Source organism: Telmatherina bonti (assembly GCF_933228915.1).
Source record: "Telmatherina bonti genome assembly, chromosome: 16".
NCBI lineage: Eukaryota > Metazoa > Chordata > Actinopteri > Atheriniformes > Telmatherinidae > Telmatherina > Telmatherina bonti.
This window is the reverse complement of record NC_136614.1, coordinates 10,947,045-10,972,071: the sequence shown is the minus strand read 5'-3', so window position 1 is coordinate 10,972,071 and position 25,027 is coordinate 10,947,045. Positions and strand designations below refer to the sequence as shown.

The window sequence follows — 25,027 nt, the reverse complement described above, 5'->3', positions numbered from 1 at the left end:
AGAAGTGGAACCGGAGGGTGTGTTCCAACTACAGGGGAATCACACTCCTCAGCCTCCTGGTAAGGTCTATTCAGGGGTTCTGGAGAGGAGGGTCTGTCAGGTGGTCGGATCTCAGATTGAGGAGGAGCAGTGTGGTTTTCGTCCTGGTCGTGGAACAGTGGACCAGCTCTACACCCACTTTGGGGTCCTGGAGGGGGAATGGGAGTTTGCCCAACCAGTCTACATGTGCTTTGTGGACTTGGAGAAGGCATTTGACCGTGTCCCCCGGGGGCTCCTGTGGGAGGTACTCCGGGAGTATGGGGTACCGGACCCCCTTGTATGAGCTGTCCGGTCCCTGTACGACAGGTGTCAGAGCTTGGTTCGCATTGCCGGTAGTAAGTCGGATTCGTTTCCGGTGAGGGTTGGACTCCGCCAAGGCTGCCCTTTATCACCAATTCTGTTCATAACTTATATGGACAGAATTTCTAGGTGCAGCCGAGGGGTTGAGGGGATCCGACTTGGTGGCCTCAGGATTGGGTCCCTGCTTTTTGCGGATGACGTGGTCCTGTTGGCTTCATCTGGTCGTGATCTCCAGCTCTCGCTTGAGCGATTTGCGGCCAAATCTGAGACCATGGTCCTCAGCCGGAATAGGGTGGATTGCCCTCTCCGGGTCGGGAGTGAGGTCCTGCCTCAAGTGGAGGAGTTTAAATATCTTGGGGTCTTGTTCACGAGGGAGGGAAGGATGGAGCGTGAGATCGACAGATGGATCGGTGCGGCGTCTGCAGTAATGCGGGCTCTGCGCCGGTCTGTCGTGGTGAAGAAGGAGCTGAGCCAGAAGGCGAAGCTCTCGATTTACCAGTCGATCTACGTTCCTACCTTCACCTATGGTCATGAGTTGTGGGTCGTGACCGAAAGAACGAGATCTCGTATACAGGCGGCTGAAAAGAGTCGATGATCTTTACCAGAAATGAACCCTTCATGACCCCCCCCCCACGTCAAGTCCAGGGACACGTAAATGGGGAAAAAGTGTTTCCATTACACTTCATTCATTCATTCATTTTCCAAACCGCTTATTCCAATTCAGGGTCGCGGGGAAGCTGGAGCCTATCCCAGCCGGCTTTGGGCGACAGGCAGGGTACACCCTGGACAGCTCGCCAGTCCATCGCAGGGCCATTACACTTCTGCGATATATTACACTTCTGCGATATATTTCTTTATTGAAATGCCTAAAAAACCACCTCAAGAGAGCGTAAAAACTTTTTAGCAAAACTTTTTTAAATGTAGGTGTTAGCAGTATTTTATTGCAGTAATACCTTTTATTGCGCAATTCTCGGTTTGACAGAAACGCATTGAGGTACATCAACATTTATCATTTTCAGGTTGATTTTAAGAATGGCGGCTCGCTTGAAGACTGAAATCCAGCAGCCATTAAACATCTGAGCTGAAATACTTTCTACACAGACAGGTTCACTCATTCACACCAGAATAAAAACAACCATCTATGAGGAACAGCAAACTGCTTCACATACCTGACACAGGTGTCGATTCCCAGCTGCTCTACTGAGGATAATACATTCTTCACATTTTTCTCTTCTGCTGGAAAAGAAGATGATGTCAGGATCAAACCAGGCTTCGTTTTCCTCAGGCAACACAACAAACATCGAACACATTGCACAAAGAATGGGAAAACAACAGGAAATGAAGAATTGATGCTTTCATTACACAATCTCAACTTTAGAGTTTGCAGTTTTAAAGCAGCGGATATTTGTGAGAAGGCATCGGATTCAGGTGAAAAGTAATTTCACTTGTCAGCTGTGGGTAATTTTAGAGCTGCAGAATGAAAATTCCCATTTTAGGGCTGTTTTCTTTAAACGGCATGAAAATTTGCACCACAGGAGATCCTTTTCCCTGCAGCTGTGCACAAACTCATGCTTCACTTCCACGAATGACTGGTTGGCTCTTTCTTAGTGTCATTATTTGTGCAGACTTATGAAAGTATCTCAGTTTCTGGAGTGGTAAGCATCATCTTGTGGAGGCAACTTTGAATGAGGCAATAATTGTAGGCAGCCTGACATTTGGTTTTGCAGGATGCTTCGGCTCCATTCCGGCTTTGGGGAAACATAATATCATTACATCTTTGGAAATGGATCCCGTGCTTCCGACAGTTTATGGTGAGATGATGAGCATCGTTTAACAATTAATATGAAGGGTGCCATTAACAGCAGAGAAAACTTTAAATCCAATTTATTCAGCAACAGTGTTGAAAAATGCAAAAGAAAAGATGAAACGCTGGAGTCTCCATATCAAAGCGATAACTCTACACTTTTACCACGAAGAAAGAAGAACAAAAGAGCCGAGCCATTCTGATTAATCACAGGGAATCAAATCTTGTAATAATTGAGAGAAAATAGCTTTTGATGTGCCAGGAAAATTAGTTCTGTATGTTGCCTCGCACCCTTCTCTCCTCACATATTAACATTTCTGAAAAGCTCATGCAGATTGCAATAACTAGCTAATGGAGATTAATCTAGTTTCATCTTCGTGCCACCAGAGTCTAGTTTACAGATTTTAATAACTTTAATCACAACCATTAAACCTTTGTTTTTTAAAAAAAAAAAAACTGGTTTAAAGTGGTTTAAACGATTTATCTTTCATATTAGTCTTCTGAATATAACTAGAGAGATTATGGAGAGTAATATCAGCAACCTGCAGCTTTTCCATGGCTTTCATCCCCAGACAGCTTGCATTTCCAGTGCTAGTAGAAATGCTGAAAAGAATAAAGACTGCACAGTTTAAGGAATTGCAAAGCATCATTAAATATTATTTCAACAAAATAAGTTTTTTTTGGAGGGATTCAGCTTCTTTTACATCTCTGTCCTGATAATTTGACTATGTGTTTCCTTTGACAGAGAAACATTTTTCCATCAACTGAGCTCTAAATCTGGGTTTCTTAAAGACATCAGCTCCTTTTAAATGATATTTACTCTCTTTTTAGAATCTTTTTGGGATATTTGATGATTTTATGTGCTTTATACATCATTTATAAAATGCAGTAATCCACTAACTCAGAAAGTTTTAAAACCTTCAGATGAATAAATTATGGGTTTGATGGATCTCTGTATTTACATCTGCAGATGACTCTAAAAGCTCATTTTGTAAAATTAAAAACAGCATTTGTGTAAGTTTTCACTGAACGTTCCCAGATTTCTAAACAATATAACACAATCCAATGAGTTATGTGACATAACCAGAAAAGCGCAGAGCTCCACCAAGCAGCTCATTTCCAGCCGATGTTCTCGTCCAGCATCAACTCAGTCCTACGAGGTTCCTCATGAATATCTGCTTCAACTCATCTGAATCAAATTAAATGGATCCAACAGCCTATCAGCTTCTGCACAAAGACTCAATCATTTGAGTCAGCTGTGTTGGAGCAAGGATACATGGAAAACCTGCTGGATTGCGGACCTCATAGAACTCCACTGAAAACTCCTGTTCTAGACCTACATTTATTTTCTATGGATAGGCCATTTAATTCATAAATTCACAGATAAATCCAGTGTGTCTTCACTATAGTGTGGTGTTTGTTGCATGTTTATATCTTCATTTGTTCTCTTGCACAGATGAAAATTCCAGATATCCCATCATTTTTCCTGTTCTGGATGGGATCCATATCGAACTCTGATGTCTTGTAAAACTTCTGGGAACTTCTCCTGGATTTTTTGGCCAAACATCCCGACCATTTATTGCGGAATTATATGCACACACACTAAAAATGGCCCCAAATCGCAATGATAAACAATCCTTCAAAGACATTCCTGGATCCACAGGATGATCCGGATCACTCCTAAAATTTACTGGAATTTAATCTAAATTAGACCAAAATCCATTTTCAGACAAATTCATGAGAAATGCTGAAAAAACACCTGCCAGCGTCTTGCAGAGGTAATACATGCATTCTTCTTATTATTATCGTGTAGATGGCAACTGTTTGAGATATTTTCAGCTTTACATGATTTAGATGTGATTTTCAGGTCAAACTTTCATCAATCAGAACATCTGAGGACTCGGTTTCCTTTACTTTTACCATTTTATCATCATCTAGGTCAATCAGATTGGCAGTACTGAATACTATGTAATGTCTTTTCCTAATTCAGTGAATATTTTGTCATCTTTATTTTTGAACTCCTTTTTTAACCTCACATAACGGTTGTATAATATTCTCTCCAAATAAAAACAAATAATTTGCAAACAGAAAACATTTAAATATAGAAACATTGAACAATGTCATGAAGATACAAACTGAGGACTACCCCACATGCTAAACTGTTTAATCCTGACTTCATAATATTAACCTAAATATATTGTTTCATGTTTTCCAAGACATTTTCCTGTAACGATGACAAAATGCAAATATGTGGAAGACCTAAACAATTCAGCCATAATTTATCTATTTAACATCCAAATCATCACCAGTCTGTTTTTTACTTGACCACTGCTTACAATTCAGATTATTTTCCTCTTTTACTTTCCCAAGAAAAATACAGTCCAAACTTACCAGTTGTGTTCATGCCTTCATTTGTCTTCAGAGTGTCTCTAAACTACTGAAGGGAATATTATAAAGGACTCACACTTAAAAGATTTATAAGGCTGGTATAAAACTAACCAGTTATGGATGGATTTCCATTGAATTTTCAGGAGTTGTTGGAAAAAGTGATTTAATTTTCCAGATCACCGTTTGGATCCGATCTTTGTTAAAGGATTCTTTAACATTGTGCTTGGTGGAGGTTTGCAGTCTCCAAGTGCTTTTCTAGTTCAGGTTAATCTGATGCAGCAGAATAAAATCTTCTACTTTGTCCAGCATAATTCCTAAAACTGTGAAACACTTTCTAAACCATGACCCAACAGCCTGATGTTAGCCTGTTACCGGAAGCATCTACGACCTGCAGGACAGCAGATCTCGTGGACAAGAACTAGAAATCTCTGCTCATAAGCTGAGAAATAAAAGGTCGTAGTGGACAGAAAACTGACATGTTTCAGGGGGCTGATTTTCAGCAAAGATTTAGCTCTGAACTGGTGAAACACATCTGAGAAGATAAGTTGCAGCAGTTGCAAGTAAAAATGCTGACTCAGCTCTTCTTCATCGTTTCCAGCGAGCTAATTTCAGCAAGGAGGTGAGACGCTGAACAGCTGCTTTCAGAAGTCAGAGCTATGATGGGCGGGGAGATCCAACTCTGAACAGAGACCTGACAGAGACCAACACCAAGCAAATCACGTTGCTCTCGCCATGCTGAGAAGCCTTAAGTAGGCCAGAGTGTCTGAGCTGGGGCTCAGCGTCAATCATCTGCATAGAGATGCTCCGCCGCTACCTCTAACACACACCAAGTCCTGACAGCTACCTGGCCTCCCAGAGGCTGAATACATTACGCAGCAGAAGGCGATGATCATGTCTTTGTGTCTGGAATAAAGGCTATGGGGGCAGATAAGTTTAGAAAGATTTAAACCAGTTGCTTTTTTTGCACAAAACTTGTGTTATGACCCTTAAACATGAGATTTAACACTTTTCTTTTGGATTTATTCCCTTAGCAATCACTGTCTATTAGTCTCGCCTTATTTTTTTATTTAAGCGACGGCCTACTTGAACATATTTCACGACTACTCCCCGAACGGTCACGTCCAGATGAAATGATCAAAATCAGGCTGATTACTGAAAATTATGCAAGAAGTAAAAAAAAAATCATAAAGTAAAGAAATCCATCTGAAGTGTGTGAGAGAACTAAGATAAAAGAATTTAGAGTCCACAGGCGTCAGATGGGACATGGCTTCGCACTGACAGACGAACAGAGACGGCACTAAAAAAGAGCCGACGCACTGAGGGGAAATATAAAACTTCAGTGATGAAAGCCATGAAAAAAGGTTCATTGAAATATGCAGAGTAAATACATTTCATACCCTTTTAATCACTATTATTCATTATTTAGACTGCTTGCATGAATCCCAGCTTTTGTTTGTTGGCAGCTGGAGGACGTTTGAACTTGTAAACATTCGTAACTACAGAAATGTTTTCTCCATTCAGACCATGTTGTCCAACCCACCTCCACCCAGTTCCTAAATCCACCACCGGTGTCCAGACTTTTCATCCATAATTTAACAATGACATTAAACAAAAATCTAATCTCAATTAAAAAAATCCTATTTAAAGTTTTTGTGCACCAAAAAACTTTATTTAATCCTTTCAGTCAAACTGAAATATGAGTAAAAGTAACGGCACACTGCTAAGGTCCTCACCCCAGTCTTGTTAGCCAGTTTTAGTGATGAAGACCAGAACGCCATCTATAAATACTGTTATCTAAACATAACAAACTTAAACTACATGGAGATAACCACAGATCTGAAAATACTGAAGTCTGGAAAGTTTTTAACAGGTTCACATTTTACAAGTGCTGCATGGTGGCATGGTGGTTACAACAAGAAGGTCGCTAGTTTGATCCTCTGCTGGCGCGCGGCTTGGACAGTGGCTTTTCTGTGTGGAATTTGCATGTTCTCCATGTGTATGTGCATGTCCTCCCACCGTCTCCCACTGTCCAAAGACATGCATGTTAGGTTAACTGGTTACTCTGACACTGCCCTTAGGAGTGATTGTGAGCGTGAGTGGTTGTCTCTGTGTGGCTTTCTGATGGTTTGGCGAGCTGTCCAGGGTGAACCTTGCCTTTTGCCCAAAGACTGCTGGGATAGGCTCCAGCTTCCCCGTGACCCTCTATCGGACTAAGCGGTTAGGATAATGACTGACTGACATTGTACAAGACGAATAAGGCCATATTTAGTGTTGGGAAATGAATCAATGCAGAATAATCATGGGAATCTTAAAAGAATTATTTTTTGAGACAATAATTGCACCAAAAAATCTCTAATTGTGAAATTCCTAAACTGGATAACACCATATTGGCTACATCATTGTAGAAAGAAAGAAAAAGAAAGAGACGGGGACAGAAGGGACACGACAAGATAACATTCAATTGGCTGGCTGGAGGGAGCTCTGAGAAGAGACAGGATGAAAGACAAAAGGACCAAGGCCGGAGTAGATCCAAATACTGAACTGTTTGGATCCAAATAGATCCAAATGTTGAACTGTTCCTTATCTTTATACATACACATAACCAAACAGAACAAATATACAGTTTATATATTTTTTATATTCACACACATATAGAATCATACGTGTGCATACCCATGTAAACATAGATCCACATTAGGAGAAAAAGTAACCTAATATTCTTATTATACAGTTTGGAGTCTTAATTTCATAACCTCAATTCAAATCAACCTACAGTGTTCCCCACATCCACATTCAGAGCAACATTTCCTGTTCTGAGTGCACTTAGACACACACAATTATAGATTCCTACTTATATGTACAATCTTATTGATGGAATTAGAGCTTCATTCAAGTTCCCCTGAAGCTTTCATTCTTGTACTTACTGCAAATCATTATCTTTTAATAAACAAACTCATGCTTGAACATTTCTTCAGCTCTTGGCTGAGCTCGTCCCAAACCTTCACATACTGACTGAAACACACACTCTCTTCCAGGTTGTTCAAACACTCCTGCTTCCCCCTGTAATTATAGTTCCCTTCTGTATACTTTCTGCTAGTTGTGTGTTCCTTGCTTTATATGTGAACTGCACTGAAATTCTACCAGATCTGGTGGTTTAGTGGACAGGATTTTCTACTATTGTTTGCTTGTTTCAGTTCCTTTACTTGACTTTATTGCTGGTGTGTGAAGCAGTTTGTTAAACTTGTTCACAGAAGTGTTACATAAAGATATTTATTACTGTATAATAAATCTAATTCTGTTATTTCTGATGTTATCATACAGCTTGTACGTTAAATTCAAGATGTCTACATGCGTGAACAGGCCTGTAAGTCATCTTATACACCACAAGCAGCAGATGTCAGGAATCCTCTACAGCACACTCAAGTGCTGTTAATGTTCTTTAAGCATTTAATGGCACCCACGCTTCTTCCTTTAATAGCTTTAGTGCCCTTCTAGTCTTGGTTATGAGAATTTTAATCAAACTATATCATAGGACGATGAGATTTGCTGTTAAAGTGGTTTAAGACATTCTGATTAATAGACTAAATGTTGAATAAGGCCAGACTGACGTTTTTATGAAACGTGACAAACTGATGCATCCTAAAACTTAAATGTCAGCTTTCGTTTAATAAATCATTCTAAATAATTTGACTATCATGAGAGGTAAATAGATTTTTATCCATAATTCCATCTTGTAAACAAACTATACATAACATAAAATGAAACTGCATAAATTTCAATAAAACAGAAATTTTGGGAAGAATATTAATTATTGTAGGGGTTAACTGCTGAGGAGGAGCTTACTTCTGGGAGATGTACTGAGCTGCAAAATAAAAGTAAACAGTTGTTTCTTCTTAGCGTGACCAGGAAGCTGCACAAATGAAAAAAAATAGCCTGGTTTTTCCACAACAAGACACTTGAGGCAGGACCTCACTCCCGACCCGGAGAGGGCAATCCACCCTATTCCAGCTGAGGACCATGGTCTCAGATTTGGCCGCGAATCGCTCAAGTGAGAGCTGGAGATCATGACCAGATGAAGCCAACAGGACCACGTCATCTGCAAAAAGCAGGGACCCAATCCTGAGGCCACCAAGTCGGATCCCCTCAACCCCTCGGCTGCACCTAGAAATTCTGTCCATATAAGTTATGAACAGAATCGGTGATAAAGGGCAGCCTTGGCGGAGTCCAACCCTCACTGGAAACGGATCCGACTTACTACCGGCAATGCGAACCAAGCTCTGACACCTGTCGTACAGGGACCGGACAGCTCGTACAAGGGGGTCCAGTACCCCATACTCCCAGAGTTCCCCCCACAGAAGCCCCCGGGAGACACAGTCGAACGCCTTCTCCAGGTCCACAAAGCACATGTAGACTGGTTGGGCAAACTCCCATGCCCCCCCCAGGACCCCAAAGTGGGTGTAGAACTGGTCCACTGTTCCACGACCAGGACGAAAACCACACTGCTCCTCCTCAATCCGAGATTCAACTATCCGATGAACCCGCCTCTCCAGGACCCCCGAATAGACCTTACCAGGAAGGTAATGTTGAATGTTTGTTTTAACTGGCTTCTGCAAAGAAATATTCATTTTAAAGTAATAATTTGCAAGTACTTCATTACATGTAGGGAAATTCTCAATTTGCAAGATTTTCTGCATATTCATTAATTAGTGCTGTTTGTTTGTGCCTGCCTCCCTCTGATGAGCTTGTTTAGCCTCCTGGCTGCTGAAAAAAGTCAATCTGCTGACACCACTAACTTGTCTGATTTGTCAAACATAACGTATTTTGACCTGAAACTGAAAACTGCTCTGAAAGTCTCAAGTTTTTTTTCCCTCCATCTGGCAGTCCAGTGACTGTCTCTGACTTTGACACTGAAGAGAAGTGTCAGCCTCTGAGCTGGACTGCTGAGTTCTGCCGTCTTTTTTCTGCTTCTTCCACTTCCTGGATTCAGCGGCCCCGATCAGATCTCTTTTGGGATGTAGAAAACACTTGAATGTGCAAGTAAAGTCAGTTTTATAGAAAGAGAAACAGCTAAATGTTTCATTTAGATTATGTTTAAGACCTTAAAATCAATCAATTTGTCGAGTCTACTGGGGAAAAAAAATGTCTGAGCGCTGTGAGGGCACCAACGATTAGTTAATCAGTGCATTAGATGGTCTAATGCTCTTGCTGAGTGTTGTCAAGCTGAGTGCAGTCATAGAGAAAGCCACTGAAACTTAATAAATGGAGAAACATACTGAACAGTTAGTCTACTAAAACTCCAGCAATGCAGTAAGTTAGCATGGCTTGATATTTGTTTCAGCTATGTGAACAAAGCTAGACGTATTTGTCATTGCTGACTTAAGGCATAGGTGTCAAACTCTGGCCAGCCGGCCCAGCAGAGTAATTATATTTGGCCCACAAGGCAATACCAAATGATTACTAGAGCTGGCCCTCTGGTATTATACAGCATATTTACTGCCAATATTACAAACCCCAGAACGCTTTGGTGGTGGTTTGGTGCGTCAATCAGGACATGACCTCTTCCTCTGTTGACAGTAGTCATAGCAACTTCAAGCTACCGCAGCAGAGATGGCAAAATAACCCCGGCTCTGCATTAAGGGAGCAGTACTTGAACGCACATGCAACACAATTCACTTTTCTTCCGAATTAAACAGGAATTAAAGCTCACATGTAAACGTAGCAATTGTCTCACCAGCGCAGCAGACCCACCCTCGACCAGCACCACCAAGTATACCCCCACTGTAGTCAGAACTGCAAAAATAACATTAAACAGCACTTTCACACCCATACAGAACTTTGAGAAATTCATTTTCCTGCTTTGTTCTTTGCAAGTTTTTAATTGCAATGTCTTGAAAAGCTTTCATTGCAACATTTTCACTTTATACAAGTTCTCTGAACCTGCTTCAGTGTCTGAAATCAACACTGTCAGAGCCAGTTTCAGTTCTCATGGGGCAGTATGCTTTTTTTTTTTTTGTTTCAACAAACAAAAATTGTTCAGAATAAAAAGTAATTCTTTGGAGCTTTTCTATTGGGGTCCCAGCCTTACAGATCCAACCCTAAAGGGCGGAGCTTGACACAATGTATTCCACTGATTGGTTGAAAGAGACGTCACTTTTTTGTGATTTGGCACTGAGTTGACTAAAAAGTTCCTGGTCAAATAAACAAGACCTAAAGCCCCTTTCCGAATACTAAAACATAAAGAGCCTGCACCGATATCCGGGACTGGTGCTTATACACACACTCACCGGCCACCAGAATACAGTAGGTCCACTTTACTAGCACAGAGTTGGACTCTTTTTTTTTTCCTATGAAACTACTTTAATTCTTGGTGGCAGAGACTCAACAAAGTGTTGAAAATAATTATCATATATTTTATTCAATATTGATAGAATGGCATCACACAGCTGTTGCTGATTTGTTGGCTGCACATCTATGATGAGAATCTCCCGTTCCACCACATCCCAGAGCCGCTTTACTGGATTGATATCTGGTGACTGTGGAGGCCATAAAAGTAAACTGAACTCATTGTCATGTTGAAGAAACCAGTTGGAGATGATTTGAGCTTTGTGACATGGTGTATGATCTTACTGGAAGTTTCCATCAGAAGATTCCAGTAAGATCATAAAGGGAAGGACAGCAACAATACTCAGATAGGCTGTTGTGGTTAAACCAAGTAACGTTGGAACCAAGTGGTCCAAAAAAAAAAAAAACATCTACCACACCATTACACCACCATTAGACCAAACTCTTGATACGAGTCTCAATGGATCCATGTTTTTATGATGTTTCAGCCAAATTCTGATCCTACCATCTGAATATGGGGCTGAAATAGAGGCACAGAACAGCAAAGTTTTCCCATCTTATATTGTCCAGTTCTGGTGAGTCTGTGTGAATTGTAGCCTCAGTTTCCTGTTGTTAGCCAACAGGAGTGGCAGCCAATGTGGTCTTCTGCTGCTGTAGACCATCTGCTTCAAGGTAGATGTGTTGCATATGCAGACATAGTATTCTGCACATCTTGGTAGGAACCAGTGGTGGGAAGATGCCCCACATAAGTAGTAAACAGGCAGTAAGGACGCACTTACTTCCTCACACCACTTCTGTTCTTGTCCACAGACAAGTCACCTTGACCACTGCAACGCCCTCCTGTTTGGTCTCCCTCACAAAACTCTCCATAAACTACAGCTGGTCCAAAACTCTGCTGCCCGCATCATCACACACACACACACCCTCCATAAACCACATCACACCGGTCCTCCAACAGCTCCTCTGGCTTCTCATCTCACACCGCATCCTCTACAAAATCCTGTTCCTCACCTTCAAAGCCATCCACAACTTCACACCTCCATACCTGACTGACCTTATACAAATCAGCTCACCTGTCCTCCCCCTCTGCTCTTCCTCCTCTCTCCAGCTCTCTGTCCCTCCTGCCCGACTCGTCACTATGGGGAGCAGGACATTCAGCCGCTCTGCTCCCCAGCTCTGAAACACCCCCCCCACCCCCCACCCCCCCCCCGACCTCCGCAACACCGATTCACTCACAGACTTCAAATCCAGACTCAAAACTCTTCTGTTTAGACAAACCCACTCACTTCACCCACAACTGCACCGTCTTCTAATGTCTCTTTTAATGTTTGTTGTTTTCAACTTGTTTTAATGCAGTTTTATCATGTGTGATGTAAGGTGACCTTGAGTGTCTATAAAGGTGCCCAACAAATAAAATGTATTATCATTTTTAATATAATTTTTTATCATTTAAAGCTGAAGTAGGTAATGTTGGGGAGCTAGCAGGATGTGAATGCGCCGCCCTGTCTTGGCTCCTCCCCCTCTGGTTCTGCTCTTTGCGTGATCCAAGGCTTTTTTATTCGCAATATTTTCCACCAACGATTTTCTCTTTCTCTGCTGTTTAGCGGGAGGAGGCAAATAAACCGAGCCGGGTCGGGAAATCCTTCCTGCATTTTCTCAGCCATGTTTGCCTTCCGAGTTTCTTCTTCACTACTTTGTATTTTCATCCTAACACGCTGTTTATATGCAGGGTGTGGCTATCAGGTATGCGCTGCTGGAGGGGGAGGAGGGGAGCCGGGAGAAGAAGCTTATGGAATATAAGAAATGAACAACTCCATTTTGGTCCAAATATTTGGATTGGTCAGAGTTTTTACAGATTTACAGTAAACTGAGGGGTTATCTATACTTCTTATTGTTCATGATTACAACATGTATTGACTACTATCAGGACGAGGAACCACTTCACCCAGAGTAAAATAAAAAAGGCCTCTGAGCAACATTACCTGCTTTAAAACTTCCCATTTCAGATTTGTTTGATGGGACAGTGACATTTGCATTTCTGAAGCACTCATTGTTCAGCAACAATCAGAGGCTGACAAGCCGCACTGTATAACCTTTTCTTCCAGGATACTGCCTCAAGTTGGAGATTCACATGTCACACACTGGCAAACTGATACAAACACACTGGTTGTTTTGAATTGTAATGAACATGCCTAAATGCATTCAGTTGCTTTCATGTAATTGGCTGATTCACTATTTGTGCTAATAATTGATTATTTTCTCTTTTTGTTGTTGTTTTTAACAACCCAGAGTAGAATAACATCTCAAGTTCTTGGAATGTGGCTTCCTTTGCTTATCCAGCCAGTGGCCTTTAGTTATTTTCCTTTGACTATGCTGTCAAGAAAAAGAAACAGAATTTATTCTCTGCTGACCTTTGTAACGAGCCGGAGAGAAGAAACACTCTGCGGTAGAGTTGGATAGATGGGCCACAACTGTCTCCAGAAGGTCAGCCAGCACTGAAGAGAAAAAACAGACACATAAATAATAATAATATAAGCAAGTTCAGCTTAATTCATGCAATATTTAAAGAAAATCCAATACCCAGACCCAAATATATCGGCTGCTTTACTCAAAATATAAACAAAACTTCTGTTTTCCATTATATGAAGCAGTTAGTTTGCTAGACAGATACCTTCCACCTAAAGATTGTTAGAAAATAAAATGTAATCATACAATTTAGAAAAGGAAACAGAATGACGTTAGGATGGAAGAAATATTAGATCATGGCTCAGCTGCAAAAACACAAATACAGCAATGTGGTTGGAAGATCAGTTTGTGGCTTCAGACTCTTAGTTGTCCCTGTATCAACCATGCGTTGTCTTCGAGTCATATCACATTATTACGGTGCAACGAAACCACCCACAGTCACTGAAGATCTAATACTGAAAATAAGATGGGAACACTGGCTGATGAGGCGGCTACTGAAACTAATAGAGATAACACAGCAGCCTTTCACAACTCACAGACTTAGGAACATGACTCAGTTGGCTCCGAAAATGTTTCAACTTGTGAAACACACCACAGCGGACAAATTATCAAAAATTGTGACTTTTTGAAGAATTTAGCAATTTGTTCACTAAAAGGTTTAAATTTTTTCTTTTGTCATAACTTTCGTGAAGAATTTTGAAATATTCCCAAAGGAAAAATGCTGTTTATAATTGGCTGTCTGTCTATTGAGCTTGTTACATCCTTCATGAGAAGACAGAACCTTCTTCCTGCTCTTGAGGCAGCAAGAACAAGAAAAAAATTTATTTTTTGTCCGGTCCCTTCACACTCCACGAGAAACTTTGCCTGCGTCAGGGCGGGTTATGCCCATGACTGGATCCGTGTGTTTAAATGCCACATGTCCTCAAAATACTTTTCACCACCTCGGCCAGCTGTTTTAATAAAACAATCTCTTTACACTGCGTCAACAAAAATGCAGAAGCGGCAAACGTCCGTTTAACGCTTTTCCATGTTAACCACGCCCACCTCAAATGTCAGACCAATCACACGATCACGATTCCTGATGTATCGAGAAGTCTTCAACTGTCTTCAACCACATCCGTGACATGACAACAAAAAAGTTCTTGTTTCTCGTAGAGCACACAGCAGGCTTTATGCTTAAATGTATAAATCTGAGACTTCAGTCCCATCAACAGGCTTGTTTGGTTAACTTGTTCACAAGTGGTCAAATAAACAACATGTATCTAACGGCAACTTTTAGCAACAAATTATTAGCAAGTTGATCAACGTTATTTGCTGCATAGGATAGATATTCACATATCCCAAATGCTGAGTCAGAATTACACAAAAGTATTTCTATTCTGTTTTCATTTAAAACTTATATTAATAAACAGAATTTTCAAGTAATTTTATAAGTGGCCAAAGAAGTAACGTAATGTACAACTATAATTATTTTGAGAAGCCTTTGGAGGGAACTAGAATTATAAACTTGTTTCTACTAGAATCCCCTTCAACTTTACAAACTTGGCAGCCATATTGTGAGTTGCAGTTTAATTTTTGATCTCACTGTTTTGGTAAATATCCTTAATTTCATTCTTATAGTTTGACAGCAAGTTTATTTATATCACACTTTTCATACCAAAGAGCAGCCAAAATGCTTCACATAATAAACAAAAAAGCAATTAAATATCAAATTAAAACAGTTTCAAGATCTTAAATAAGCAAAAATAAGCTTTCACATAGCTAAGCATATAAACAAATTAAAGATACATCTTGTCATTCATTATCTCTCATGCAGATAAAGCACCCCCTCGCCCCCGGTCCCCATTCACCCAGCAATCCAACTTTACATAAAGAAACTAGAATCCCTAATATTAGGCTTGCTTACAGTCAAGTCTTATACAAAACTAGAAAAGCACTCAGAAAGCACAAATCTCCACCAAGGCCACAATTCTCCCCATATTGTGACTTGCATAACAAATATTGGCCCTGCATTTATTGTATACAAATTTGCATTTTTAACTCTTTGTTTTTGTCAAGTGTATTTTCCATTGTAGTACACTCCCACATTTGAAAAGAGTGTACCCACTCTGATGAGTAACATGTATGTACTCAGGCGAGACGTTCCAAGATCTCTTTAACTCTTTTCTTCATCTTTAATACTCTATTAGCTGTTGTCACTCTATGGTCAACTGGCCAGGTAAAAAACCCTAAAACACACATTCACAATAAAAGTAAATGAACCACAGTCCTAACACTAAATTATAGGGATGCACTGATGCAGATAGCACTGGTTCCACCCTGAACGTGACACCTTTCAAAAGTTCTTGGATTCACATTTCCAGCAACTCCTGAAAATTTCATGAAAATCCGTCCATAACCTTTTGAGTTATCTTGAACACAAACAGACAAACAAACAGATAAACGCTGGTAAAAACGAAAAGCTCTTTAGCAGAGGTAAAAATATAGTGAAAAAGTCTGAAGCCACACCTCATTTCTTTGACCTCTCTCAAGGAAACAAAAAATGGTGAAATTATGTTTCAAAATGTGAAAAAGTAATTCGAGATACAAACACGCATAAGGTAAAAACAGTGGTATAGATCAGCAGTGTCAAACTCCAGTCCTCGAGGGCCGGTATCCGGCAAGTTTTTGTTGTTTCCACCAACACAGCTGATTCTAATCAAATGGATCCAGCAGCTTCTTGTCAACCCATTTATGAATTTTGGTAAGAGGTGTGTGTGTGTGTGTGTGTGTGTGTGTGTGTGTGTGTGTGTGTGTGTGTGTGTGTGTGTGTGAGAGAGAGCATGGAGACAACAAAAACCTTCAGGACACCTCCCCTTGAGGACTGGAGTTTGACACCTGACGTATAGATTTGTTAACACAATCTGAACCCTAGACTACATTTGTCTGTGATCTCTCCGGGTGGTCTTCGGGAAAAGTTCTCCAGACTTCGTGAAAGACATTTTTAAGCTCCTTTTTGGATTTTTGCTGCCTTTTTTTCCCGTTCAATGTCAAGATGATCCCACACTGCTTTCAGGCTCTGAAAGGATCTCAGTTATGTGACAGCAGGAAAGCTCCCTCATCAGGGTTGATGGTGTCCTCGGCTGGTTCTCCAGTTCTCTAATCCATCTTTTGTGTTTGCAAGTCTCTGCTCCCATGAGTTTGGCCCTGTCCCGGTCCTTTGTCCCATGTGGTTACTTCTTTTTTTAATTTTATACACTAGAGTTTATAAAAAATATAAGTTATACTTCCGATCATTTCAATAGCCGAATGATTTGAGAGGAAGATATGGTGATAACCACACAAGACTCTCTCACCGACTCCGAGTATGACTGAGTGCATCTCATTGCTATGCCAGTGCAGAAGACCAATTAAGCAATCAATAAGCTGACAAGATAGTGAGATATTGAACATAAAACAGCTTTAGCAGTGAGTGTTTTGATGAAGAGATAGAGTTAATCATCGTGGTCCTCCAGCTGCATAGAAGCCTATCGAAGACACAAATGACAATCACTGCGTTTTCATATGAAGCACTACAGTGAAGTAAATGTTCAATAAGTCATCATGGAAACTTGGCTAATTTAGCAGTCAGCATATAAATGTAAGCATTTCCTCACATTGGAAGTCTAATGAAAAGTGAAATGGCAGGTTTTGTGTGGTTAATGACACTACACAAAACAGCACCTCCACAGCTGATGGAGGCTTAAGACATAATAAATCTTGATCATCATTCTGCAGTGAAAAGCCACAAATGAGCTTCGTAGAGCAGAGTTGATGCTTTTTGATCAGGCACGTTTAACAGTGTGCTGATGAGAGGAAGTAATCAGTGTACAGAATCTCTGCCCTCCATCATTTCTATCTACTTTTGTCTTCCCTGAATCGAAGTGATTTACTCCTATATGAGAAAAGTAGGCAATGAACCGATGAGGTTTTTAAAGACGGATGCGTACTCTAAATGTATGTCTCGCTAGCGCAAAGATGATGCACCTGCATCACAGCAGAGGACATCAGCAAATTGTGTGGTTTAATATAGACACAACAGTTCAGTCTAAGTGGGACCTATAATATCTTTTTATGTCTATTTTATTTTTTATAATACATCTAAAATATTTACCCTGATGAGACACTGATGTCGCTAAAGCTGACTCATCTGTCTTTATGCGTACTGAATAGGAGTCTGAAGGTGGGCTTAATCATGCTGTATTTATTCATCACAATGTGCGAAGGAGGTTTTACTTCACTTGGAACACAAATAACTTGCATACAAGGTGGAACGTGTTAAAAAGGATTAGTCAGAGGATTGATGATGCATTTTTAAGGAAATCTGGTACCAGATGTTGGAAAATTGATGTTACAGAAAACTTGTTACCACAACCAGCTGCCAATCAGTTTGAAGATTAAAACTGAATCCCAGGAACTCAAAGCTATTTGGTGACAAATACTTTCAAAGTTCCTACGAAGCAGCAAACTGGGGGCTAGGCGCTATTGATTAATTCAAATTCCTTCGAAGATGGATCCTTTGGAGACCATAAAGCTGGTTCCGGTGGTCTGACTTGACTACCTTACACTGTCAACTTTTTATATACAAGTTCCAGATAATTACAAATATCAGGGAACAATAATGAACAATTGTAAAAACAACTTTTTCAAAAGGCTACATGTCAACTCTGATTTTTATTATCCTATTAGTATTTTTTTCAAATATAAAAATGCAACATTTATCATGTTCACTGTGTGAAAAGAAAAAATACAAAAAAAAACAAAACATATTTTTTGCTTGAATTTCCATATAAATGAGCCCAGGTCCTGGCACTGCAGTGGTGAATTATAAAACACAGACTGTTAAAGAAAACAAAGCAAAAAGAAAAACATCTGATTTGATTTCATGGGAATTTCAAACGAAGCGCCTCCCTCTGAGTCCGCTGTTATTTGTGAACACATACAGTATAAAGGAACAAACATCCAAGATTTCTAAAGTTTTGCTATTTAAATTCTTAAACCAGTGAGGGATGTTTGTAAAGATTTGATTGCAGTAATATATTATTTAGATTTTCAATTATAGATGAAATATTTATAAATATTTATGCCACTGAAGCATATCTGAATGTTAGAATAAATATATCCACCCCACAAAGATGTAAACACGACTAAACCACAACATAGTTGACTGTTAAGGTGATCTTTACGGTCTTATAATCACAAATTATTTCATCACATTTTTTTTTTTTTTTAACTTAAATGCTTCACACCAGGCTTTCGATGCAAATACATCACAGTCAGTTTTCCATGAGATCCAGTAGCAGCCACTGACCCCCTTCTTATCTAATTGTCCCTCCTCCCTGTACAGTGAACTCAATTTTGGATCAGACTGGTCTCCAACCCATGACCCCCCCCTCCTCTTCCCCCTTCCACTGACTTGACGGAGACATCCTGGCAGGTGAGGAGAAAGCTGGACAGAGCCGCTGGCCCTGACGGCATCAGCCCCAGGATACTGAAGACCTGTGACAGCCAGCTGTCTGCAGTTCTCCAACACCTCTTCAACCTGAGCCTAAGCATGAAGAGGGTTCTTATCCTCTGGAAGACCACTTGCCTGGTTCCTGTTCCCAAAACATCTTCTCCATCTGGCCTCGGTGATTATCGTCCAGTTGCCCTCACTTCCCATGTGATGAAGGTGCTGGAAAGGCTGGTGTTGGCCCACCTGAGGCCACTGGTGAAATCATCTCTTGACCCTCTGCAGTTCGCCGACCAGCAACGTGTGGTCAGTTTTCCATGAGATCCATGACTGTCATCTCTTCATGAAAGAGGCCAACGTTCAGTTTGCTAACTTGTGGGCAAGAGGAAAACCCCTCCAGTATAACTTGGGGGATTTTTTTTATTTCATGTTATTATTGTTGTCAGAGTAATAAGATAAACTTAGGCAGGAGTTTTACTTTGTCTAAAGCAGGTGTTTGACTGTACAATGTTAAAAAGTAGACTAGCCTCTTAGCTTGCCACACAGACATATAAACACCATAACCTTATAAAACAACCTTATAAAACACCATAACACACATAAACAGCTACAGCACAGACCTTCCCAAATTAGCAATAGTTGCTAACATGCTAACGTGCAGCCGATGGGCCTTGTTTCAGAAGAAGGGCTTTGTGAAAGGGATACAATGTCTGAACTTGAAGTATTGGTTTGAGCATTTCTATTCTATTCTTCAGTCATTTGGAAGACGCTTTTACCCAAAGCAACTTCCACATGATAAGTGATCATATAACCATAGCAACTAACCAAATATGCATGTCTTGTGGATGGGAGGAAGCCGGAGAACCCGGCTCGAACCAACGCATACACGGAAAGAACACACAAACTCCACACAGGCTACTGTTCCAACCTCCTCCAGCCAAGGCTTGAACAAGCAACCTTTTTGTTATGAGGTCTCCATCCAAGCTTTGTTTTAAGTTAGCGGTCACGATTCTATTAAATACATGTGTAGCCTGACCAGTGGTGCTGGTAGGCGTTACTCTACTATAACCACGTTTTTCAGTAACGACTAATCTGACGCGTTACTATTTCTAAAACAGTAATCAAATAAAAATTATTTATCCAAGTCACAGTGCGTTACTATTTTTGTCATTTTCCTTATAATATGTTTTCTTTCTTCTCGCGGTCTCAGGGAAGTACGTCACCGATTCAACGTTTTTAGCTTAATAAGCACGACGAGCAGACGTAAACAACAATGGAGGAAGGAGGGAGATGTGCGTTTTCTAGCTGGAAATATAGTCACTATTTTGAGTTTGTGTCAGCTAAAGATGACAATATTAAGGTTCGTTGCACACTGTGTTGGCGACAAAGTGCTATCTAGCTTCAAAAACACTACGTCAAACTTAAGGAAACATTTGGAGTCACAGCACGGCACAGGCAACCTTAGAGAGAAAGTTCCACCAGGTGGTGCGAAGCATGGAGCCGCGAGTAATGCAGGAGCCCCCCCCACCACCCACACAACAAAAGCTGGATTTCAGTGGTGGAGAGTTGCATAAGTTGGTCGGACAGTAAGTTGTTGAAGAAATGCTGCCCTTATACACGGTCGACTCGCCTTCGTTTCGTGCCATAATTAACACGATCCCTGCTACTATCAACGCTGAGCTGCCTCACAGAACATCATTTTCTTCTTACCTGGAGGAGGAGCAGAAATGGAGAGAAATCTGAAGGCCGCGCTGAGTGAAGTTGACTTTGTGTCCATTGTGCTTCCATGATAAGATTAGTCCAAAGTAACAAAAGTAGACACAGAGCTTACATATGGTGTTATGCATTGTTTAGTTTTGTTAAGCCATTCCTTGCTGCTGTAATGCTTTGAACATCAGTTTCAGTGTTCATAAAACATGTTTAAAATAATTTCATAATTACATTTACTAACAATGTAGACTATGAATGGTACGTTTTGCCATATGTCAGGTCTTAAGAGTATTATGTTAAGTGAAGTCAAGAAAGACTATTTATTTTTATTTTTTTTAATGAAAACGTTTATTTTTTTCAGTAGATAATTAAGTTCAACCTAAAATGTCATAACTGGAGGTACATGTTGACGTTAAACATAAAGTCAGTATTGGGAAAACGGGTTGTCATTTTTATGTTGACATGGTGGGGGTGTTGTTGGCAGCTGCTAAAAGGAACTAATAAAGTAACTTGTAATCTAACCTACTTTTAAAATATAGTAATCCAGTAAAGTAACTAAGTTACTTTTGTAAGAAATAATCAGTAATCAGATTACTTTTTCAAGGTAACTGGGGAAACACTGAGTCTAACCTATCCCACTACACACTGATGATGCATAGTTTATTTTTCTCTGTAAGAACTTATATTTTTAATCATAGGCGCACCAAAACTTTGCTTCAGAGTTCTTAGATAATTTTACCCAAAAACGTCGACGGACTCCGTAAATACTCCGTAAAATGTTGGGATAGAAGGAACCCATCAGATTCAGTCGCTTACCTTTTCCAGTCAGGGTGTTGGGTTTTGACATCATGGATCTGCAGTATTGTCTCCTGCAGCTCTCTAACCAGCTCTCCTCATTCTTCACTTCAGTCGATGAAGCCAAAAACGTCCTCATCTCACAGTCTGCATGTGAGGAAAAGCAGAGCTGTAGTTAAAAAGAATCAAAAGAACAGCAGGAAACATCATCGCTGTGTTTCTCTTACCCTGCGAGTTATGGTGGATCTCTGGTGGGTCCAGAATATATACGCCAGGTAGAGGGTAGCAGGAAAACATTGGCCAGGGGTAAGGATGTTGTCCCTGTACAGCAGAGAGAATCACATGCTTTCAGTGTTTCTGACACCTTCCTTTTCAGACGTTCAGAAGATTTATTTAATTTCCATTTCTTCATTGCTCTGATTACATGGCTGTTATGATCATTTTCTGAGCAACTGGTGTGTCATTATGGTGGAACGTCAGCATTTGCGTTTGTAATTTTACATATTATCCTGAAATTGTCTGATGGAAGTGGGTTAATAATATTTCATGACAATGAAAACGATAAAGAGTGTGCTGCAGCTGAACAGTTAGTTGGCAATGAATTCATTATTGAGCGATCGCTTTGTGCTGGTTGCAGCTCATCAAATGGTTGCTCATAATGATGTGTCATCAGTCATTTCCTCCTTCATACATTTGTTTCTCTTTCTCTCCCTTCATTTGTTCCTTTATTTGTAACCCACAGCCACTCATTATTGTCAAAAGTGTTTTTAAGAATAGCCGCTGCTTTGGAATCGGTTCAGTGTGTGAGTTGATAAAATGATATGCTCCAAATGTTAATTGGCTTTAGAAAACAAGCCTCTTTGTTTAGTTGTGAGTCTGTGAAGACAGACGAATGCACATCACCCTAACACAGCTATAAGACTTGGAATGGGTTTATTAGCAGTATGACATAATAATATGTGACTTTGTATCAGTATAAATAATGTTTTTCCTCACCAAAGACTTAGTTTGAATATCTCACCATTGGACAGCTGGTCTACATCACTGACAGATCATTTCAGAAGCAGGAATGAAACACACGCTTTCAGACAGAAACAACTACAAATCTATTACACATAATTTGCTTACTGTGTGCCACTTATTAATAAAACTTGAAACTATTTGACGATGAAAACATACATTTTCAGTTGTAAAAATGTCAGAACAAGTGACAAAGTGCCCCTCAAGTTTTCCTTGGGTAATTTTGTCCATTACCAAAGGTAAAAGAAAACTAGTTTAACAACTAAACAAATCTACATGAGTAAATCCAATGCAAAAATTAGATGAATTTGCTTTTTGTGGTTTGTTTCACCATTCCATCCATCCATCACTTCACCATTCCACCTATCTATCCATTATTTCACCATTTATCCATCCATCCATCATTTCATCCATGCAGCGATTCATCTTTTATTTTTACCACTCCATCCATCCAACCATTCATTTTTTACCATCCATCATCCATCCAACCATCCATCATCTCACCATCCATCCATCTTTTATTTCACCACTCCATCCATCCATCCAACCATTCATTTTTCACCACCCACCCACCCATCCATCATTTCACCATTCCATCCATCATTTCATCCATGCATCGATTCATCTTTTATTTTTACCACTCCATCCATCCAACCATTCATTTTTTACCATCCATCATCCATCCAACCATCCATCATCTCACCATCCATCCATCTTTTATTTCACCACTCCATCCATCCATCCAACCATTCATTTTTCACCACCCACCCACCCATCCATCACTTCACCATTCCACCTATCTTTCCATTATTTCACCATTTATCCATCCATCCATCATTTCATCCATGCATCGATCCATCTTTTATTTTTACCGCTCCATCCATCCAACCATTCATTTTTTACCATCCATCATCCATCCAACCATCCATCATCTCACCATCCATTATTTCACCATTCCATCATCTATCCATCTATCATTATTTCACCATCCATTCATCTATCCATCATCCAGCATCCCTCCATTATTTCACGATCCATCATCTGCCCATTATTTCGCCATCCATTCATCCGTTCATTATTTCACCATCCAACCATCCATCCAACATCCATACAATCACTATTTTACCATTCCATCCATCTATCCTTTTTTCACCATCCATCTATCCATCCATTTTACCATCTATCATCTGTCCATTATGACTGACAGAGACTCCAGTAGTGCTGAAGATCCACATGCAGCCACAACAACTGGGTACCCTGTCTAGTCAGATTTAGCTGAGGGATGACATCCCATTCCTCAGACAGGAACCGGTATTCTAGTTGATCCAACAGGTGTTCATTTGGACTGAGGTCCAGACTCAGTCAGCTCATTCATCCTCATCACTCCGAAATTCTGGATTCTGTGATGATCATGGCTCTGTTGAGGAAGAGGATGTCATCCTGGAGGACAGAGTTAGATCTGAAATCATGGTGATATGTGATCACCAGAAACTCCAGAATCTCATTCCAATATATTTGTCTATCAGTTAGGGATCAATCAGGTGCCAGTCATACATCTGGTTGACACACACCTTGAATCTCAACATAAAAATGAAAACCAACAGGAGAACTGTGCAGGAGATTTTGACGTACTTTTGAAGGGCCCTACCGAGACATTTAACCGTTGCTCATTTCACAGAGGCACCATCCTCATAAGTTATACCTCTTTGTTCAGTAACCAATCAGGCTTTAGAACAATGTACAATACAACAACAACAATTTGTTTTATGAAAGGGGAGCTTATCAAACTAAAACAAATGTTCTAACTTTTTGTTCTAAGTTGTCATAAACTCTGAAGTCTTATGACATTGTCCCAAAATTCTTCATTGTTATGACACACTTCATCAGGTCTCCCTGTAGCAAGTGAATGACTCACCTACAGAAATGTCATTGCTTTAACACAGTGGTGTTTCTCAGCTCCTGTCTCACACAAAGCGGATTAACTTAATTTGTTTTGTAAATTTCACACAAATTTAAACAGGGAAAAAAAAAAGGTCCATTGCAGGAAACACTTGCTAAGCTAATTTACATTCTCTCTTTTGGAAATCTCTGTCATATTTCTTGGATCTCAGCATAAATTAGTTCCTGTTTTGGTTTCTGAATAAACAAAACAAATAATTTAGATGAATCCCATAACATGCTCAGTAAATAAGACCGCTGGCTTCAAACGATGACTGAGGCAGTGATGGGAATACCTAATGCTATCTGTAATAGAATTACCAGAACCATCGACAGATGATAAATGCTGAGCACAGTGAATGCTTTACTTGTGGTGATGGTCACAATAATAATAATAATAATCACCATCATCATCAAGAAATTAATAGAAAGATTAAAAAGACATTGTTAATTCAACCAGAGCATCAAGTTTCTTTGGAAGGATTTTGCACTGTAACAGAATAAAAACCAGATGAGTTATTACATCAAATCTCTTGAAGCATCTTTGTTACTCATGTTTGCTTGTCAAAATGTTCCAGGAGATTATGAGCAGCAAATTCACCTAATAGATACCTTAAAGAATAACATAATTGTGATTTTAATAATTTCAGCACACTGCTTATTTTAAACGCACACTGTGGCTGATTCATTAAAGAAACATCAGAGGACATTATCTGAGGGAGCAAGAAAAATAAAGAGAGAAAGAGACAGAGACT

The 25,027-nt window shown here is 40.0% G+C and overlaps 1 protein-coding gene across 1 annotated transcript in view; it reads right to left on the bottom strand.

Annotated features, from left to right (window-relative positions):
* The window catches only part of tbc1d32 (TBC1 domain family, member 32), a 168,832-nt gene that overhangs the window by 94,647 nt on the left and 49,158 nt on the right, over positions 1–25,027 (bottom strand). Inside the window, exons 26-29 of the mRNA XM_079255902.1 lie at positions 21,542–21,635; positions 21,336–21,461; positions 13,285–13,368; positions 1,509–1,575 (exon numbers count right to left, since the gene is read on the bottom strand). Coding sequence (XP_079112028.1) covers positions 1,509–1,575; positions 13,285–13,368; positions 21,336–21,461; positions 21,542–21,635 — 371 coding nt within the window. The remainder of the gene's footprint in view (positions 1–1,508; positions 1,576–13,284; positions 13,369–21,335; positions 21,462–21,541; positions 21,636–25,027) is intronic.